Source organism: Nicotiana sylvestris, chromosome 3 (assembly GCF_000393655.2).
Source record: "Nicotiana sylvestris chromosome 3, ASM39365v2, whole genome shotgun sequence".
NCBI classification, from domain to species: domain Eukaryota; kingdom Viridiplantae; phylum Streptophyta; class Magnoliopsida; order Solanales; family Solanaceae; genus Nicotiana; species Nicotiana sylvestris.
This window is the reverse complement of record NC_091059.1, coordinates 63,914,789-63,937,058: the sequence shown is the minus strand read 5'-3', so window position 1 is coordinate 63,937,058 and position 22,270 is coordinate 63,914,789. Positions and strand designations below refer to the sequence as shown.

At 37.3% G+C, this 22,270-nt stretch overlaps 2 protein-coding genes across 2 annotated transcripts; one reads left to right on the top strand and one right to left on the bottom strand.

The window, feature by feature from the left end:
• Positions 1-9,835: 9,835 nt before the first annotated feature.
• On the bottom strand, positions 9,836-11,920 carry LOC104212387 (uncharacterized). The gene is made up of 4 exons (XM_070169211.1): positions 11,884-11,920; positions 11,409-11,613; positions 10,649-11,199; positions 9,836-10,485 (listed from the first exon to the last, which is right to left on the bottom strand). Exons 1-4 carry the CDS (start codon positions 11,918-11,920, stop codon positions 9,836-9,838), a joined length of 1,443 nt encoding a protein of 480 aa, XP_070025312.1.
• Positions 11,921-21,006: 9,086 nt separating this feature from the next.
• On the top strand, positions 21,007-21,663 carry LOC138887455 (uncharacterized). The gene has a single exon (XM_070169210.1). The coding sequence runs from the start codon at positions 21,007-21,009 to the stop codon at positions 21,661-21,663; it is 657 nt and encodes a 218-aa protein (XP_070025311.1).
• The last annotated feature ends 607 nt before the right edge of the window (positions 21,664-22,270 follow it).

The window sequence follows — 22,270 nt, the reverse complement described above, 5'->3', positions numbered from 1 at the left end:
ATGAGTTGTTGTCTTCCATTGAGTTCTAATCCTATTAGATTTCCGTATTTATTTACTATAATATTTCTTTCTGTCTTATTTTATTATATTTATACTAGTAGGGCCTTGACCTAATCTTGTCACTACTTGACCGAAGTTAGGCTTGGCACTTACTGGGTACCGTTGTGGTGTATTCATTCTCTTTCCTGCACATGTATTTCGTATGCAGATCCAGGCTCATCGTACTAGCCTTATCACTAGTTGCAGTCACTGCTGCTTGTTGGATACTTCAAAGTACATCTGCATGTGCCCGCAGATACTCGGAGTCCCCCCTCTATCCCCCTATGTTCATTTCTCTTTCTTTTTGTATAGATTATGTATAGAACAGTTAAAATATCTTATTAGCTTGTGACTTGCGAGTTTCGGGTATTGCTCGGTACATTTCTGAAGTGATAACTGTATATGCCGAGTGGCATTTAGTTACTTATTAGATAATTGCACTGTCAGTAGTTAATGTTCATGCTTTTATTTTATTTTTGCAATGTATTAGGCTTACCTAGTCGTAGAGACTAGGTGCCGTCATGACAGTTCACAGAGGGAGAAATTAGGTCGTGACAATTATTAAGAAGAAATTGAGACATGATTGTATCATTGAGAAACATAAGACTTGTGATTAGAGGTTGTAACGCATTGGCTACTTTGATACTTATTCTCCTTATTCTCTTATGACCAAAATAATGGCCAATAGAACTCTCGTTGTCTTATTCGCTATTCATAGTTTAGTAATACATCCAGTGAATATTAAAATAACATTTTAAATGGTAATTTAGAGGAACAAATTATATGACTCAGCTTGAGGGATTTGTGATCTTAGGACAAGAGAATAAAGTATGTAAACTAAGAAAGTCCTTGTATGATCTAACGCAGGTCCTAAGCAGTGGTATGAAATACTTAATAGCGCACTAGTGGATAATGAATTTATTGTTAATGCATATAATACTTGTGTTATTCCAAGATAGTAGGATCATATTATGTGATTATATATCTATATGTGAATGACACGTTAATCTTTGGCCCTAATATAGATGTTGTTAAGAAGACTTAAAAAATTATTTTTTAAATTTGAAATTAAAGACCTTGGAGAAGCAGATATAAATTTAGGGATTAAAATTAAAAGAACATCTAATGATTTTTTATTATATTAGTTTCATTATACTAAGAAGGTATTAAAAAATTTGATTGTTTTGATGTACCTCTTGTAAGAACTGCATAGAATCCTACAATACACTTGAGAAAGAGTAAAAAATTAAGTGTTTTTCAAATTGAATATGCTAAGATAATTAGTAGAGTGATGTTTCTCATGAATTATACTCGACCAGATATCTCTTATGATATTAGCAGATTGAGTCGATATACTCATAACCCGAGTAATGAGTACAGGAATGCTCTTCATCTAAAGTTTTAGAGTCACTATGGGTTAGTATTTGCATTTTAATAGCTTTTCTGCTAAGAAGGATTTTATGATGCAAAATATGTAAGTAACATGATAAAGGAAGTTTTTTTAAATAGACTTGTATAGCACATTCTATCATGAAATCTGAATTTATTTCCCCTGAGTTAGCAAGGCAAGAAGGTGAGTGGTTCAGAAATCTATTGGCATTTGTGCTACTGTGGAAAAAATAAGCTTCACTAGTTTCTCTATATTGTGACTCATGGGCGACAGTTCAAATTTTCAAAAATAATGTATACAATAAAAAAAGAAGAAGATATATTCGTATTAGACATGATGCGGTCAAATAATTGTTGAAACGTGATATTATTTCCTTGGAATATGTTAGGTCGAAAGAAGTTTGATGAATCCTTTAATCAAGAGTTTGGCAAGGAGAGTAATCCTTGAATCGTCTTTGGGATGGGCCTTAAGGCCATGAATTGAGGGTTGTCTGGTAATACCCATTTGTATTCAAATAAAACCATATGAGTCATCAATATACATAATATTATATATATATGATTATATTTTCTATCCCTATATAGTGTGTGGTAATACTTTGTAAGGTTGAGCTTATTTTGCTTTTAGCGATTTCATAGAATTAAGGTGATTTATGTGGAGATAAAGTTTATGGAATCATCTATATAAGTGTACATGTGGGGTCTCCTTTTATGAAAGACTTGTGATGTCTTTTTGGAACACTCGTGACACCCGTGATGTGTGATGACCATAAAAGCACTTTATGAATATCGCGGAGTTAGTAAAAAATTAAGGACATAATACATGTTTGGGTTTCTCAAATGAAAGTCCATTCAGTTTAAAAGTATTTTACTTTGTGGATGTAGATCATTGCCTCGCTTCACTACGTATCAATTCAAATCAAAAGATATTAACACTTAATTATATAATCCTTCATTTGCCCCGACACTATGTATTCTTTACATTTGCATTAGTGGGATTGTTGGTATTTTTATTAATGGTTGGTAATGAAAGTCAAAATTCTTTGTAGATCATTTTTTTCTCTTACTTTGTATCTTATGTGAAAGAAAAGAATCCTTCATTGATTAGAAAGAGCTCTCTTTATCTCTTTATATTGAATTGTCCTTTATTGGACATGTAAAGAGCTAATAAAAGAAGTGATTTCGCACAAATAAAAAATTGAGTTTGAAGGCAAAATTGGTCGATTGACCCTCTACGCACGATATATACTTGAGGGCTAATCCATTTTTTTTTTTTTGCAAAAAATATTTTTGATATTTTGAGCCTACCAGAAAATTGTGTAAATACATACTTACAAGAATATGTCCAGATGCATTTCAGAAACCCCCATATGGTTTAGTCCTTAATTACAATATTGACGCATCCTTCAACCTTGCAACTGGTGAAGCTGGAGCAGGGATGGTTGTTCGGGATAGGCACGGTGAGTTTTTGAGAGGTAGATTGACATATATAGGGGCAACATTCAGTCCGATGATGGCAGAGGCATTGACGGTAAAGGAAGCTCTTAGTTGGCTGAAAATTCACTACGAAGACACCAAGATAGCGCTCAAGATGGATAGTCTATTTGTGAAGAATGCATTGGAGAAGGCCGAAGATATTTACTCGTATTTATCTGACGTGATTTCTGATTGTAAAAACCTCTTAAAAGGTTTTCAGTTTCTATCTTTGTTTGTTGTTCAAAGGTCTGGGAATCAGGTTGCTCATGCATTAGCACGAGTGGCTGATTCTATGTCAGGCTCGGTGGAGTGGAATGCTAGCCCTCCATCCTTTATTGTAGATGCTTTGAATTTTGATTTGAATAATTAAGATGATGGTTGTTTCAAGAAAAACTACATTTTTATTTCTATAACAAATACATATTAATTTTCTTGATAATTTTATCTCTCATTCAGTCTAAAGTTACTCTTCTCAATTCGTTTTTGGGTAATTGTGTTGGTACAAACTCCAAATTTCCAACCACGAATATACGTATTTGAGAATGTAAATTTTAAATTTCCAACCACGAATGCATATGTTATATGTGTTGTGAAACCTTGAAGAGTTTTGCACCCTAATCGGGCCGAATTGCTTTCAAGATAATGGCTTATGCTACGACACAACGTTTTCCATAGGTTGTTTCTATTCCCTTTTCGTTCGTTATCAATATTGTTAGTTATTTTTCCAACATCTTAAACGAACAACAAGTCCTCGGATTTGTTAATCAACCACGAAGAAATTACATAGTCACACTAGCAAATTTTGAAACTACGGGTTAAGATATTGGATGGGCCCTCAATGGGTTAAGAAATGGAATTTTTACGATCTTGTGCCATATAGGAAACTACATTACTCTCAATGTTTAAGGTTTGATTTAATTACATTTAGTATACCTAATTACCAATTCTATATCATAAGGTGTTTTAAACTGTACATTAATTGTACCTTATATCACTCCTAAATTAAAGGTACCGTTTATTCCTCCATATCCCCCCCGCCACGTTTCTCTCTTCTAAACCCACGACCCCACCCACGTATCACGACACACACACGATTTTAGCCATTGTTACCTCTGCTAAAACCAGAAAAACAAAGCTTCAAACCCACTGTTTCAGCTTCTTATACAAACCCAGTCAAAATTGAAGTCAAATCTTCAATTTCGTTCATAAACACTTTTAATTCCCCTTGTGCTTCAAAATTTCTCAACGAAGAAGAACAAAGCTTCAAAACACAGCCCTAAAAAAGATGTAGAATCTGATGTACCTTCTTTCGATTTGGGTGTATTATCACCACATTCACCCCCAAAGCAAGGAAAATCTGCACATGCAATTGTAGATATAAAGCATAGTGTTTCTCCTCGTCAAATCAGGTCTGAAGCTAGAACTAAACAAAAACATGATTTCGATGTTGGAGAATCTTCGAGGCCAATCAAACAAGCGGATAGGAAACGAAAAGGGATAGTTATAGATGAAGATTTTGTAGAAGATGTGCCTATCAGTAAACCTGGAAAGAAAGCTAAGGTGGCTGCCAGTTCAAAAACTCCCAAAAAGAAGAAAAATTCAAAAAAAAACCCTGGTGTTAAAACTCCTCAAAATATTCGAAAACACTCATTGGTGAAGGTAAGAATTTTTTAATTTCTTCAGTACTTATTTCGCATGTTTTAGTTGGTAAACATCTACAACTCTGTGATTTTTTTTGATTTGTAGATTTTTATAGAAATGTTGTATATAAATTGCATATGTATCTATGTTTTTAAGCACTGAAATAATGTGAGATTATTTGTCTTAATTTTGTAGTTTAATTGTAGATTTGTTGATCTATTTTAACATTGTTGTTATATTGTATAATTTTGAAGTTATTTTGTAGAAACATACAAATGTATCAGTGCTTTTTAATTACTGCATTAATGTTAGATTATATTTGTTGAATTTTGCAGAATGGACATTTTTTTGCATCCCATAATGTTGATTATGGGGTGCTTAGATTCCAGACATTATGTGACCCTAGCATTCCTAGCCAAATTAAAGTGCTTTTGTCTCCAAATGGTTTGAAGCTGTTCAAGAAGACATGCTTTGATTATTTACTGTCATTTCCCAATTTATGCATGCAAAATCAAGCTATTCATCTTCTTATGAAGTATGAATTGAAATCATCTAATGCTTCCTATTTTTCAGCTGAGTTAAAAGGTGAGAGGTTAAATTTTGGATTTAGAGAGTTTGCAATAATAACTGGTCTTAGATGTCATACTGAGGTGACAGACTTTGGGTACACTCCTAGTTATGTCAGTAAATTAATAAGCAGTTACTTTCCAAACAAAGTAAAAGTGGAGAAGACATACCTAAAACAGATAGTAACAACCAAAAGTTGGGTCAATGATGAGGATGAGGTCAAGTTATGTATTCTATATCTCATAGAATACTTCATTTGTCCTTCAGAGAGAGATCATTTTAGGTTTTATTTTGTTGAATCCGGTCAGTTTGAGTCATTCATGGGGTGTTCAGTCTACAGACACCTGATTGAATCTGTTAGGCACAGGCTAAATCCTTTCGTTCATTCTTATCTCATTCGAGGATTCCCATTAGCCATGCAAGTATGGTTGTATGAGTGTTGCTCCTCCGTTAACATTGATATAGCTACAAAGATTTCTAAGTCAATCCCTCGCATACTAAACTGGTCAGCTGCTAAGGGTCAGATTTGGTTAGCTGCAATTGAAGACAAAATGATCAAACCTGAATGGATGAAGGTAAATAGTCTTTATTCATTATAATACAATGTATCTACAAAATATCTACATTTTGTATACATATTTTGCCTCAAACAAGCTAATTTATTTTTTTCATCTTCAGTTCACCAACATAAATGAATCACCTGAAGAGCTTTCAGTGATTTCTTTGCCTGATAAAGTTGAGTACACAATTGAAGAGGTGGAACATGTTTCTGAGAATCCAAAAGTTGATGCTCCTCCATTGGAACCCAAAGAATCAATTGAAAAAGAGGAAAAGGAGTCTATTCTTCGTAAAATAAAAAAGTTAAAAAGAGGTGTTGAGAAGGTAACATGTAGTCCTAATAAAGCATTCTGATTTTTATATAATAGTGTAACTGTATTTTAATACATACTTCTAAAGGTAACTATGTATTTTGTTTTATTATGTAGGTCGATGAAAAGCTTGAAAAACTTAGGGAAGATGTATTTGAAGAACTAGGTAACCTTCGTGACCTAATAAAGGAATCAGTCAAGACGTTTTGCAGGTGATATACAATCCAAATGATCAAGTTGATGCAAAGGTAACATTTGAATCTTAATCATATTAACAAAACTATTTATGTCACCTCTAAAATATATATCCTAACTAATATAAAACTTACAGTTTGTTGAGAGTTCAACCAAAAATACTGACCAACCAAATGACAAGAACAATCAGTAATTTTAGTTCAATAGTGGTGAAACAGTGCAGGTTAGCCCCAACAAAACACGTATCTACAATATATCTACAATTACATACACAACATCTACAAAATAACTACAAAATATTTACAACATAACTACAATTTGTCTACATTATATATACAAAATATATATAATTAATTCCAGCTTATTTACACAGCAATACAAATGTATGTACATATTATGACACACCTTCATATCTTCATAAATTGTAAAGCCAATACCATCCAGTATTAATATTTTTAATGAAAAAAACAGAACATGTTGAATGTGCGCATGGTGAAGAAAATCATCCAGCATGTGTTGATTTATATACACATTTTAAAGGGGTTATTGATGAAGAGAATGCAGGTTTGAAATTGTTTTCAGAGATATTTTCTTTTTGTTTCAATATTTTTACCATTCTATTAAGTTATATATACATGGTGTCTCATAGAGGGAAGATATGCATGCACAATCTCCAATTTACGGAGTGACAATAGCAGCTCAAACAGAATAGCAGTACCCGAAAAATGACAATATAGGTGAAGAGGCAGAGTTTGTGAATGTAGGTGATTCAGAAGAATCCGGAGGTAAGAAGAAGGAGGTTACGCTTGATGATTTCGAGTTGCTTGATAACTTCTCCCAGTTGGTTAAGTTCGGCGAGCCTATACAAGATGAAACAACACCCGTGTATCAAGGTAGAACAAGGCAGCCGGGAAAGCATGCCCGATCATCATTTCTCCCTTTATACTCTTCCGGTGGCAGTACCTCGGTTGGACCTCTAATATTCCACCTCAAACACCCGTTTACTAGTGTTATTGGTCAAAATGTAGACCCTGAGTTATTGGATCAATTCCACAAGTGGTTATACAACGGTACCAACACACGTTCAAAGAGGTTAGATTGCACAATTTGACACTTATATTCCTGTATTCATCTTTTACACATCCACTTTATTCAATAATTTTATTTTAATTTCTATTGGTTTATATAGGAGGAAGGCTTTGTATTCTATAAAGGACAACCAAATTAAGCCATGGTTGGATCATGGAGTTGAAAAGGTTGACAAGAAGGAGTGGTTCTTTTCCCTTGCACACCCAGGACAAGTTATTAACGACTCGGTAATATTCAATGTATTTAATTTGTAGTTTTTTTTGTATATAAATTGTAGGAATTTTCTGAATGAATAGATGCTTTGTATTCTGATTGTAGATGTATTGTAGATAGTTTGTAGTTTTGTGTAGAATTTTTTGAGATAACATGTAGTATAAATGCAATCTATTTTTGTTGCAGCACATTAATGTTATAATGTATTACTTGAGAAAAAGAGTCAAGTATGGCCCCCACAACAACACCAGATTTACTACAACAGATTGTGTTTTCAAGACTAGGATTGATCAGATTTATGAAAAGTTCAAAAATTCTCCTCAAGAAAAGAAGTTTTCTGTAGTCAAACCCCAGGATGTTGTAGCAGAATATATATTGGGATATAGACTACTCGGAAATGTTGCATGGGATGAAGTTGATTATGTCATCATGCCCGTCAACATTGTAGAAAAATTCCACTGGGTGTTGGTTGTTTTTGACATTGCAGAAAGGTGTCTTTATGCGTATAATTCTATGGTCTCTTCAAACAATCACCCTATTGTTGAATCTTGTGTCGACAAGTTTTCTATTATTATCCCTTTGTATTTGTCATGCACCAGGTTTTATGGGAAGCAAAAAGATATCAACTTCAAGAATACAAAAGCATACATTGAGAAAGCTGTTACCGACCCTCTTAATATTCAGTGGATAGTCGGAGAGATACCACAACAAAAGGAAGGATTACTATAACAAAAATCTTCTTTATTTCTATACATTTAACCGTTTTTTTCTTATGGTTTGGTAAATATTGACATTTTGTTATCGTTTTGCAGAGATTGTAGTGTATTTGTTGCTGCCTTTGCAGAGTATGTTAGTATTGGAGAGTTATCAATTCCCCCAAAAAACCTTTCTGATATTGACCAACACCGTAGACGCTATGGAGCGCTACTTTGGAACTATGCTAGAAAGAAGCAGGAGCTTGGGGCAATTAGTGATAGTGAGGTAACAGGCAAATCGGCAAGGAGAAAAGGTGCACCAACTTTGAATGAGAAAACACGAGTCCAGAGGAAGAAGAAGTAGTTGTAATCTTTTCAATGGAACATGTAGTACAATTGTGTAGTTGATGCTAGTTTATAAGAAAGATGGTAGATAATTTTTTGAACATTTTTGTATGTTTTAATTGTAGCAGACTTGTGCTACAATTATAGTAGCCTTTGTTTTTTTTCCTTATCCAGTATTGTAGTTCAAATGGAAACATTCTGTTGGGTTTACATTCACTTGTTGAATCTTTACAGTACTTGATCTTCATTATTTTTAGCATTTAAATCCTTTCCAACTGAAATTTTATACAGTTATTCTAATCTACATTAATTCCACCATAAAGCTTCTTTCTACTAGAATTTTAATCTATATATTATGTCAGCTACAGATATTTGTAGTTGTATTTGTAGATATTTTGTAGATTATTATAACAGTGTGTTTTATTTTGTTGAATGTAAACAATACTTCATCTACAATATGGCTTAGTTTTTAATTACTTTCCTACAGATTTATAATGTATATACTCTGTAAATTCCCGATAATGTATTTTTTTAGTAGTTTTATTATAGATAAACTGCAAAAATACATTAGCAATTATGTAAAAGATTCCATATATAGTAAAAAAGTTATAGATTATATATATAGAAAACATTCATAAACAAATCAATATATGAAAGTATTATCTCATTATAGAAACATCCTAACTAACTACATTATGATCTTTAAAAAAACAACGATTACACATCAACATCTGTTATCCAGAACTAACCAACAAATTTTCATCAAATATTCTGTTAACTACATAGAATTTTATTTCATTTTGGGTGCATTCTTGAAAGATCTTTTGTTATGCCCTTCTCCTCCGCAGTTCTCGCATTAAACCTTGTACTTCTTTGAATTTATTTCATAATATGTTTTGTATCTTTCTTTCTGAGTTCTTCCTGGATGCCTTTTCCCTCCTTTAGGTGGATTTACTACTTCTTCATTTATATGTTGTGGCACATTCAATTTTCTTTCATCAGGCAGCGGATTTACTGGTATTTCATACGTACGCAAGAGGTTCGCCCTTGTGTAATAAGGAGAACAATATTCTTCAAAGGACTCATCCCTTTGTCTTAAAGTAGCCAAAGCATGTGGACTAGTTCATCAAGCTGGAATTGCCCACAACTACATTTCTTGTTTTCAAGACAAATAATATAACAAGTCACACCATCTATTACTGTATGGATGTAGTCTGTTGAAGCCCTCACCTACGAGTACATTACAAACAAAAAAACAATTCATATATGGTTAAAATCAAGCTATATACAAAATATCTACAAAAAAACTACATTGTGCTATTTATGAATTTGATTCAATAAATAATCAGATGTTACTCTAAGCTTGTGCGACAATGTTCTGTTGTCATCCAACTCTTTGTTAAATTTGTATCCAAGGTATTTGAATGTACCATTTGCTTTCAATAATTTTTCTTTCGTCCAACGTTCAAGAAGGATCCTCATATACTCTAATAGTTCTACTATCAGCAGCTCTCTTGCATATTTTGTTACAGCATTCAACGACTCTGTAATGTTTGATGTCATAGTCCAAGTTCTGTTCACCGTTGCATGTACTCGAGACCATCTATGATATCCAATATCGTATAAGTATGCTTTAACACGAGGGTCAATCTCCTCAATCTTTGATATTTTTTCATTAAATTCATCAAGTGTGTATGATCGCGTCGTGGCAAAGTATAATTCACTTAGCTTAAGATGTCCCTTCTTGAACTTTGCCCGTATATTTGTCCAAATATGCCACATGCATGAATAATGTGGAATGCCAGGATAAACAATAGATGTTGCCTTCAAGATACTCTCATTCCGATCCAAAACAACACACATGTTTGCTCTTTCACCATACGCGAGCTTGAATTGCTCAAAAAAACACTTCCATGATGTGTCATTCTCTGAATCAACAAGACCATATGCCAATGGTAATATGGTACCTACATTATGTGGCAATAAGCAATTAATTAGCTGCAGTAAAAATGCAGAAGAAGACATATATATATACAAACTACAATTATTCTACAATATATCTACAATTAATCTGCAAGTACTAAAGAAAACATACAAGCTACAATATTTCTACTAATAAAACTTCAGTACCTGCTGCATCCATTGTACTAGCTATTAGCATTATTCCCCTGTACGATGACTTTAAAAAGGTCCCATAAACTACTACAACTGGCCTACAATATTCCCAACCACTGATTGACGTACAAATTGCATCAACTACATACAAAAAACAGTTATCGTCTGTCTTCTTCAGTTTAACTACAGACCTCGGATAAGGCTTCTCTAGAATATACAAATAACTAGGTAATTTCCTGTAGGAGTCAGTAGGATGACCTCTCAAAAATTGTAAAGCCTTTTCCTTTGCTCTCCAGGCTTTCATGTAGGTTAGATTCACGTCGTGTTCAGACAACATGTCAAATTGAATGTCTTTTGGGGTGTAAATTGTCTTAGGATCAGAATATTTTGGAATAACCATGCTACCAACTACCATGGTAGTAGGTTTGCGTTGTATGAATGTATTGTCCATTAAAGAGCATGTGTGCTGCTTGTCGAAATTTCTGACCTTGAACATTGTAGAATCATTTATGCTAGTTGCCTTGAAGTGCCATGTACAGTTTTCACCAACACATATCAGCCAGTAGCTACAAAATAAATACATTTTAAACAATGGGTTAAAATTTAGATTCAAAAAAAACTTATTTTATCTTAAACAATCACATTATACAATACTAAATACAATATAACTACAATTCTGCTAAACATTATCACAAGGAAAACTGAAGAAGTAAAAAATTACAAATAACTACAAAATTAAAAAAATAATAATATTTGAGTATTCATATGTTCATACCTTCTAGCACTAGATCTTTTAACCCTGAATTGGAACTTGTGCATGACAGAATAGTGCTTCATTGCAGTTGCAATTGTTTCCTTGTCTTGGTATACTTGTCCTACTTCAATAAAACTTGGTGTACTATCTGTTATTATTATACTTTCATATTCCTCTATAACGGGAGATGTTGGCATATCAAGTAACGTTAGTATTCCAGATGAACCTGCATGAAAATAAATATAAATATTGTTATCACCAGTTTGTAGAAAATTTGTAGAAAGGTTGAAATTCAGTATTTCATATTAATATTTCAAATTATTTGTAGTTTTAATGTAGAATAAATGTAGAAATTTTGTGGATATTAAAGAAATCCATACCGATATATATATATATATATATATATATATATATATATATTTGTAGATATAATATAGATAAATTGTAGTTCATTTACAATTTACCAGAATTTCATAGAAAAAATAACATCACACACCTGCAGCTGCATTCTCATTGATGATACTCAATTCCATATAGAAATCGCGAATAGTTATACATAGCGGATATGATCCTAAGTTTTTATTTTTCTTTATCGTCTCCATATATACACGAACACCCATATCGTTCCTAATTTCCATTGGAGGACAATGCTCGTTGACAATGTATTTGATTTCTATAATTTTTTCGGATGTATCAATCATTAATTGCTGTGCTATTGTAGAAATCAATAGACTATAAGTCGCATCGTCATCGACTACAATGCCATCGACCTCGAATTCTCTAAATCTCCCATAACTATTCCAATTCCCATTCGATTATAGCATAATTGGTGTTTTCGCCATAATTGCTTTTGTTGCAGAAGAATTGTAGAAGATTTAGTCGATTTTTATTTGTGAAATCAGAGAAAATGTTGAAACAGAGTTTAGCACAAAAAACAGAATACTGGAAGTTTGTAACGAAGTAGACGATAGTTATTACGGTGCGTGATTTGCGTTGGAAGATCTGGAAAATATTTAATTCCCCTTTTGTAGCTCACCTAAATAAGGAATCCTACAACTATAATGATTCCTTATTTAGTGCATTGTATATATTATGTAGAAATACTATTAGCATGAAGGGTAATATGCAAATTATGAACATATTTGGTAATATAGTTTCCTATATGGTATATGAACGAAAATTTCCCTTAAGAAATTACAGAGTCACACTTGCAAATATTGGGTTTCCTTCACTTTTAAATGGCCCATTTGGACCAATAACCACTCCGCCGATGGAACTTTTCGATCTAACCTTGTGATTGATGGGACATTCATGGAATTAAAATTTTATTTTGTGCCTCACACAACTTACACTAATTGTGTGAGGCCTCTTTTTATCTCACATATTTGTGGACCCATATGTTACACATCTGGGTCCACAAATTTGTGGAACCACTCAGTTGTGAGACAAAAAGAGGCCTCACACAACTCTCAATTGTGTGAGGCACAAAATAATTATTTTTTAAAATATAAGTCCACCAATAAAATCTCTTGTGGCCTAAAAATATAATGCTAGTAAGTGAATTGAAAAAAAAAACAATAAATACTGGCTGCCGTACAAATTTAACACAAATTTTAGATTCGTAAAATTTAAATTAAACTGGACAAGAGTAACTATATGATTGTTTACCTTGAAAATGGTAATTACAATTATATTTGATATTGTGGTTCTAAAAATACGTGATTTATTTTTATGCTAGTTTTTAGGCAGTACATGCTAAGTGTGAGACTAGAAAATAAGATAAGAACTCGAAAGCAGTATGTTCAAGAAAACCGAGTAGCTGAGAATCGGGGGCATCGAGCCAGATTATACGGGGCCTTGAGGTCGAGCTAGGTACTAAGCTGTGGACAACCGATGAAGGACTAACAATTTTGAGAGCTTTGATAAAAGGCTCTTTATGATCAATAATGAGTAATAAATGAAGAACAATTAATGAAACGCAATGAATATAAGCCATAAATGTAAGTAATAGAATCAAGGGAGAATATGTTTAAGTTATAGAGTAGAGAATGTTCTCGTTCTTGTATTGAATGTTGTGTGTCCCTTTACAAAATGACAAGGGTCCCCTTTATATATGAAGGGGAATCCCAACACAGTACAAATGCATTTATTACAAAGATATATATGGCTGGTACAGCCATTTAGTGCCACGGTACGGGCTTGTTCTAGGCTAGTAGACTGGGTCAGCCTTAATCATGTGCCTTGGGAACTTCCCGTTTTTCCATCATAACTACCGATTTGCATTGCCTCGAGGTCGAACGCTGAGAACTATTCGGGGTTGAACATCGACCCTTGCCTCGAGCCTTTGGAGACATGTTTGTGAAGCGCTATAATGACAATAAAATCTGACCCTCTGATTTTTACCGTATACAGATAGTCCCCGCGTTTCTTAGAATGAAAATGATAAGAAACGGTCTTGAATTCTTGCCTCTTCGATACTACCATCATGACGTGAGCCCATCAAAGCATTGAATGCCATGACTCAAAGGCTACGCATAAGTCGCTATCCACACGACTATCGAGAAGCCCACGAACCGCTATTGGTTCGGCCTTTCCGCTTCCCAAACGCTGCCCATATGGCTTCTATAAATACCTCAACCGTTTTGTTATTCACACTTTTACAACGTCTTCAATTTTCTAGAGTTAAATTCACCATCTTCTACATTCTTCTCCCTTCTGTGCTTGCCTCCTCACTTTCCTTCTCAGAAACCTTTTTTATAGTCATGGCTAGGACCTATAGAACGGTACCTCAGAAAGAGGGCACTGCTTCTTCGTCTCGCTCATCTAAGGGTAAACCAAAAGTAACCCCAACTATTGAGCAATGTACTCCTACCTAGTTCGATACTGTATCCGATTTCTCTATTGAAAATCCCCCTTCTACACCACGCCGATGTGAGCACGTGTCTCGGTACATCAGTGTGGTGACCAATACGAACACAGTGAAGGAAGACTGCCTATGGGAGGAGGCAGTGTTGGTAGAGATCCCCAATTCTGAGGAAAGTATAGTAGACCACAAAGTTGGCTTCCTCAGCATGTATACATACCCATTTACTCTAGGTCCCGTAGATTCTTCGGATCCTTCTTCCCCATCGATAGATCCGATGATTCTCGACTTTTGCCATGAGTACCGAGTGATACTCGATCAGATCTATCCTTCTTTCTAGAGGATGGTTTATATGCTCCGATACTTTTCCAACCAGGTCGAGGGTATGAACTTCACCCCCAATCACTTGGTCAGATTATACATCCCTCGTCTCTTTCAGGGTTTGATCAAGCTTCACCCTCGATCCATGAGGTCGTTCTTTTCGAGCATCGATGAGGACAATGATTGGGCATAGATGAGCCAGTTTGTCCGAGTAAGGACCTTGGACATAATGCTGGCTAATAGGATGCCATTCCCGAAGGAATGGAATATGAATCGTAAGTGCCCCTACCTCGAGCATATTTTATTACCTTTTCATACCCTTCTAAAAATGATCTACTTTTGATTATGCAGCCACTGTTTGGTACCCTGGCGTGGTTCAGAACCTGTCGGGATGGATCAGACAGTTGGATTCCACTTTCCCTTATATCGATCGTTCTTGGTGCGACTTGGCCAAAACGCGGCTGCAGGCCAAGAACCACAGTATGCTCTTTACTACTATCTTTTCCATGTTTACTTATGAATATCTTTTACGGTGGTAAGTTTGATGTATCACTCTTTTGTAGGCCTCAGGGATGGAGTGTTGATGAGACTATCTCCTTATGGTGAAGAAGGGACCTCGAAGCCCGGTAAGGACAATAAGAGGAAAAAAGAGGCATCGGCTGTATCTCCCAAATTAGAGAAACCTAAAATTCAAAGGCCTCGGACTAACACCAAGTTCTTGACTTCGGTTGATGTGGCAAGCTCTCGTGCCGATGATGAAGGTGATGATGATGATGAAGGCCCTTTGGTACAAAGGACGAGACGAGGTGGAGATGCTCCGCAATTTGTTGGGCGAAAATCCGTCGAATCGGGGGTGGTCGACATGGACCAAACCCGTGCTGAGGAGACCTTCGAGGATGGTGCAGGTACAATCCCCGAGTTTCAAGTCGGACATGGTACAGTTCGTGCCGATAAACCCGCTGCTGGTGATTCCAGAGAGCCTGAAACTGAAGTTTTTCTAGGGCAAGATGAGACCCTTGGAGAAATTAATGCTCTAGGTGGCCTTATTTTGGGCCCTTCGTACTCACTAGGGGAAATTAGGGATGTACAGGACCCGGATATTGTTGATGTAGGGGACTCTCATGGAGGGGAAGATGTGGTCGGACACCTCTTCACCGAAGTTGATGATAACATCGATCTCAATGCTCCTTTTTCTCTTGAGGAGGCGGAGAGGCTTCAACAGCAGGTGATACTCTTGATATGTCATTTGTGCTTTAAATCTTTGTTCTTGACTTTCTAACTTTTCTGTTTGTTGTAGGATAAGAAAATGTATGATCATTCCTTCTCTAGGCTATAAGATGAGCTTTCGTGCTGTGGAAAAGATATCAAGAAGCTCACCTCGGTGCTGAAAGAGTCGGAAGCCTCCTCTGCCCGAAAGGGGGAGGAGTTGAGCTGGCTTCGGGCGAGTTTGGAGGGAGTGTGCCGTGAAAAGGCTGGCATTGATGAGCAGGTAACATGGAATCCATGGACTCACCTTTTTATTCTTTATGATTCGATGCTCACCAACTTGTTTCGCCTTTGCAAACTGGGCAAAAGGATGCCCTGGTGGGGCAACTTCAGGAAGAGGTTGCAGCCAAGAACGTGGATATCCTCGAGCTGAGGGGGGGAAAACGAGGTCGTGACCTTTGAGAGAGACCTTTTGCAAATGGAGTTGGCATCGATCCAAGGTCTTCTTTGGAGTTCTCAGAAAGAGGTTGCTACACTATCCGCAACCAAGTCTTAGGCCAAAGAAAATGTGTCTTCATACATGAAAGATGTTGCCACTGCAAATGATCGGGCCAAAGAGATATCAGAGAAGGCCCAGTAGAAGCTGACTTGGGCCGTTGCTTATTCTCGTTCGCAAGCAAGGAGGGAGGCTCTCGAGGAAGCAAGCACCAAGGGTGCCGATCTCTCAGCTGAGATCGAGGAAGCCCGGATCTTGGAGGAAGAATCGGCATTTTTGGCCACTTTGGACGATGATTCCGGAGATGATCTAGAGAGTAGTGATGGTGAAGAATAGACCGACGTCGTCTTCCTTTCTTTTTTGTGTATGAATTTTTCGGGGGGAAAGATTTTGTAAAGACACCCCCTTGTAAATATATTTTTGGTAATATAAGAAGATTTGTCTGCTTCAAGTCCTTGAATTCTATATTTCAGCATTTACGCGGAGTTAGCCTTTGGACTTTGATGTTGGATCTTCGGAGCCCATGCATCGAGTAATCGGGATCATCGAGATCGGGCACCATCTTGAGATTAGGTCGATAGTTTTTTAGAATTGATGGTTGTAATAACAGAAATCCTCGGGGTCTCAATAACTCCCAAGCGCTATATGACAGTGTCATTTATGTGGCACGGTTGTGAAGTGACCGGAGTGGCCCCACCGGTACACTTCTCCAAAAATGGTACTGACATGGTCAGAATTAATTGGCCTTCAGGATAGGCGAACAGTCGTTGCTTGCTCTATATATGCATTTGCTTGTTTCTTATCTGGGGACTCCGCTACTTTGAATCAGGGATAACTTATTCTTTGCGCCAGTTCTCTTACCATTTCAAATCAAAGCTTTCGCCCAAGTTTTCATCTTCCTTTTATTATTTTACCATAGCCATGGCTGCTACATCCAAATCCGTTCATCAAGGAGAGGAGAGCTCCGCATCTATTTCGCGTTTGGTCGGTGGTACACCGCCGATGTCTGGTGAGCTAACTTTGAGGTGCTTTGTCTCGAGGAGGAACTTTATGTTAGAGAGACCTCTCAATGTTTAGGGCCATCGGGAGCATGCATCGAGGTTTATCTCCTCAATAGGGGAGTAACACCTCGAGGCAGTTAGAAAAGACTGCAAATGGAGAGTAAAGGTGGTACTACAGGTACCTGATAACTAGAGATTCTAGTATATTTTATACTTTTTTTTGCTTGAGTTTTGGACTAAAAATGTATACAAGTAATCCCGAAAGCTTACATGTTGTGCTTGTTTGCAGGGTTTGGTCAAAAAAGTGACAAGTAGTCAAAACCAGCTCAAAAAGGAGTGAAACCTGCACAAGTACCAAGAACAAGTCAAGGCACTGTTGTAGCATAAAATCCACTGTAGCTGCAACAGATCCATTGCGGCCGTAGTCCATTTAATGTGGTCGGCAATGGAAAGATCAGAAAGATGCAATTTTGGAAGCTCAAGCACTGCAGTCTGCGATAGATTCTTCGCAGCCGCAGTAGCCTCATCGCGGCCGCAATCCATTTTATGCGGTCCGTGGAGAGGGGATTCAGAGAGCTGGGAGTTTGGAGGTTGGAATCTACTGCGGTCCGCGGTCCATTTTTTGCGGTCCGTAGTGAAGTCACCGCGGCCGCAGTGGCCAGATTTAGAGACTAAGAAATGAAGCTAAAAAGCCTCACTGCGGCCGCGGTGCATTTTCCGCGGTCCGCGGTACCTCCGTCAAGGGTATTTTTGTCCAGAAAATTTGGCCTTGTATAAATACTTCTTTTTCACATTTTTAGGTTATCTTTATCTTAGCTGAGCACGTGAACGACGATGTTATTCCATTTTGAGTAATTTGTAGCTAGTTTAACACTGAATCTTCAGTTTATTAGTTTGTAATCATATTATATGGGCTATTCTTTATCTAAATATCTGATTTCTTCCATTATTATAAGTAGATAGACCCATTAGCTAGGGTTGTGGCTCAACCCTAGTGTGGGAAATTGATGGGTGTTTTGTTTTAAGGCTTAGATGTTTATGGGTGGTTGATATTTGGATTGATTTGTGTTTTCCATATTGAATTAGTGGTTGCAAACACTAATTTGTGCCTTCTTAACTTGGGTTCTTCTTGAGAAAGAGAGCTTGAGTCTAGGAAAATCAGTCCAACAAGAATTGGGGTGTATTCAAGAGATTGATAGCCTCAATTATAGGGTTAAACCTAGAGATAGTAATACCCGACTTGAGCCTATATTACTTGCACAATTGTGACACCTAATTGGTCTTGAGAAAGTCAATTAAGGCAAAGTCACTCAAGCTACCGAGAGGTATATAGTGAGTAGTTTCGTGCATTGGCTATATCGCAATCCCCAACATAACAACTTTTTTTAGGCTTTAGAACCCGTCAAGTATTCACCTAGGAGAAAATCACTTCCCTAGTGCCTCTTTAACCATTTACAAAACCTTACAAGCATTCATACTTAGTTTAATTTTGCATCTCATTAGCATAAAATTAGAAGTAACAAACAAATAAATATGATTGAGAGTATAATTAAGAGCACTACGCATTGCTAGTTTAGATAGGAATCTAAATCCCAAATATTCTAGCTCCCTGTGGATTCGATCCCGACCTTCTCGGGTAAAAGCTGCATCGACCGCTCTTGCCACTTTGTAGTGGTGTAGGGTTGGACCCAATCACTTTTTGGCACCGTTGCCGGGGAGATAACGGTTCTGGCTATCTATCTAAATAGTTTTGTGTATTATTTTTCTTTCCTTCTGTGTTACTAATTTGTGTGTGTCGCCAACTCAGGTATAAAATGGCAGCAAACAACAACAACGCACCTCTTGGAGACCTTCTACCGGGGGAGGAGGTAGATGACAATATTGAAACCTATAGTGCCTCAAGTTCAAAGGAGAGGCCGCCAGGCCAATGATAATGTTCTAGACCCTCCCCCGCCACCTCCAAGAGTGGCTCCTCAGGTGCTTCCAAACCAAGGATATGCTAGTGCAATTGTCCCACCCCGGATCCGGGCGGGCAATTTCCAAATTACAAATGTGATGTTGACTATGTTGGAGCAGCGAGGGTATTTCACAAGTGCTCCCCATCAGAATGCTTACAAATATCTTAAGGGTTTCGTGGATACCTGTTGGGGGAGCAAGCAAACAAATGTATTAGAGGATGCACTTCGGTTGAGATTATTCCCTTTTTCACTTAGAGAGAAGGCTTTGGATTGGATTGAAAGGCTTCCCAATCATTCCGTCACTACTTTGGATGAGTTGGCGGATATATTCATTGCAAAGTTTTTCTTGCCGAGGCACATGGCGACCTTGAGGGATGAAATCTTAGCTTTCAAGTAGGAGCCCAACGAACCATTGCATGAGATATGGGAGAGATACCGAACCATGGTAAAGGAATGCCCAAATAATGATATGTCTGAGACAATGATACAACAGACATTCTACCGGGGGATTAACATAATAAATCAGTGCATAGTGAACCAACTTGCCGGGGGAAATTTCATGAACACACCGTATGATGAGGCTAATGCAATATTGGATGAGATGGCTGACACATCCTCCGCTTGGCAAAGTAGAGCCAATGTGCCACAGGGTGACCCCACGGTCATTCACTTGCATAAAGAGCTCCATGATCATGGGTAGGCAATAGCAGTACTGACAACAACAATGAACCAACTAGCAAAGGCACAATTACAGCAGGTTCAAGCTCCACGACAAGTAAATGCTATGGAGGGTGTCAACATATTAGTGAACAAAAGAAGACAAAGAGGTCAACAAAAACAAGGGAGCTCGGATCAATATGACCAAGATAGTGGTGGGTTTCAAGATGATGGGTATGATGAGAAGAATGAAGAAGTGCAATATATGAACAATTATCAGGGCCAAAGGAGAAATTCTTTCAACCAACAACAATTGAGACCCCAAGGCAATTGGGGAAATCAACAACAACAATGGAATAGTAATTGGGGGAACAACAACCAAAATGCAAATTGGGGCAACCAGAACAATAATCAGAACAATCAGGGTAATTTGAGTGGCAACAACAATAATTGGGGTGGAAACAACAATCAGGGTGGTTGGAACAATAGCAACCAAGGAAATCGGGGGCAAGGGTTTCAAAGGCCCCCAATGTATCAACAACCGAACAATCAACCCCCATTTCCATCCCAAGGAGCTAGTTCTTCCAACAATGAAATGGGGAGAATCGAAATGATGTTTGAACAGATGCTAAAAAAGAATGCTGACTCTAATGCCCAGTTGGCATCCCACAATACTTCAATCAGAAACATGGAGGTTCAATTAGGCCAAATCTCACAATCCTTGAATACTCACCCTAATGGGGCTCTACCTAGTGATATGGTAGTCAACCTGAAGGGTGGGAACAATTCCGAGCATGTAATGGCGGTAACTACAAGAAGTGGACGAGGCGGTGATGTGAATGCCTCCAAACAAAAAGAAATTTTGAGTGATGAAGTTGAGTTGCAAGAGGATAATATCCCTTTGGTGGTTGAGAATGTGATTGATGAGAACGTGAATGAGGAAGTGAGGATTGATATCCAAGATGCCGAGGTGGAAGCTCAGAATGGCGTGAACCCATTTAGGGACATGTAATAGACATGTCGGAAACGGTTGTGTCTAAAGCCAAGGCCACCTCCACCTTATCCTCAAAGGCTTGTGAAGCATAAAAATAAGAACCAAATTAAGAAATTTATTGACATGATGAAGATCTTATCAATTAATGTGCCATTGGTGGAAGCTCTAGAACAAATGCTGGGGTACACTAAGATCATGAAAGACTTGGTGACAAAGAAAAGATCCATGGATTTTGAAACTATAAAGATGACCCACCAAGTTAGTACAATAGTGCACTCAATGGCTCCGAAGCTAGAAGATACCGGTGCTTTCACCATTCCTTGCACTATTGAGAGTGTAGACTTTGCAAAAGCTCTATGCGATTTGGGGGCAAGTATTAACTTGATGCCCTACTCAGTTTTCAAGACTTTTGGTATTGGGCAACTAAGGCCGACTTCTATGAGATTGCAAAAGGCGAATAGAACAATGAAGAGACCATTGGATATAATTAATGATGTTCTTGTCCGGGTGGACAAATTTATCTTGCCGGCTGATTTTGTGATCTTGGATTATGAGGTTCCAATCATTTTGGGAAGACATTTCCTTGCAATTGGGAAGGACTTAGTTGATGTGAAAGCAGGGCAACTCACTGTAGTGATAGATTATGATACTAGTGCTATGATCAATGTGGAGGACCCTCTAGAGGCGATATTGTTGAATCTTGATGTAAATGAGGATCAAGGCCGGGTGGAGTGTGTCAATGCTTTACATGGAATGGGATATTACTCTTATGATCCTTAGAAACTCTCTTTGGATCTTGAGAATAGGAAGACTCCACCAACAAAGCCCTCAATCGAAGAACCTCCCATGTTGGAGTTGAAGTCGTTGCCTCTACACCTCAAGTATGAATTCTTAGGCCCTAGTTCAACTTTGCGAGTTATTCTTTCCTCTTGTCTTACTAACATGCAGGTATATGCCACATTGGCGGTGCTCCAAAAATGGAAGAAGGCAATTGGATGGACCTTAGCTGATATTCGAGGGATAAGCCCCACCTTTTGTATGCACAAGATTATTCTTGAAGATGATGCAAAGCCCTCCTTGGAATATCAAAGAAGGTTGAACGAGGCAATGCAAGAAGTTGTGAAAAAGGAGGTGATCAAGTGGTTGGATGCTGGGGTTCTGTACCCCATCACTAATAGCTCTTGGACTTCGCCGGTGCAATGTGTACCGAAGAAGGGTGGTATGAACGTGGTTACCAATGTGCAAAATGAGTTGATTCCTACCAGGACTGTCACTGGATGGAGGCTGTGCATGGATTACCGCAAGTTGAATAAAGTGACCCACAAGGATCACTTTCCATTTTCTTTTCTTGATCAGATGCTAGACAGACTTGTTGGGAATGCCTTTT

Excerpts from the sequence above, each read along its gene's own strand:
- LOC104212387 (XM_070169211.1), bottom strand. The coding sequence starts at position 11,920 with ATGGAATTGAGTATCATCAATGAGAATGCAGCTGCAG. Across the intron at positions 11,200-11,408 it reads AAAAGATCTAGTGCTAGAAG|CTACTGGCTGATATGTGTTG; the intron begins GTATGAACATAT and ends TTTATTTTGTAG. Across the intron at positions 10,486-10,648 it reads TAGTACAATGGATGCAGCAG|GTACCATATTACCATTGGCA; the intron begins GTACTGAAGTTT and ends CACATAATGTAG.
- LOC138887455 (XM_070169210.1), top strand. The coding sequence starts at position 21,007 with ATGATGAAGATCTTATCAATTAATGTGCCATTGGTGGAAGCTCTAGAA.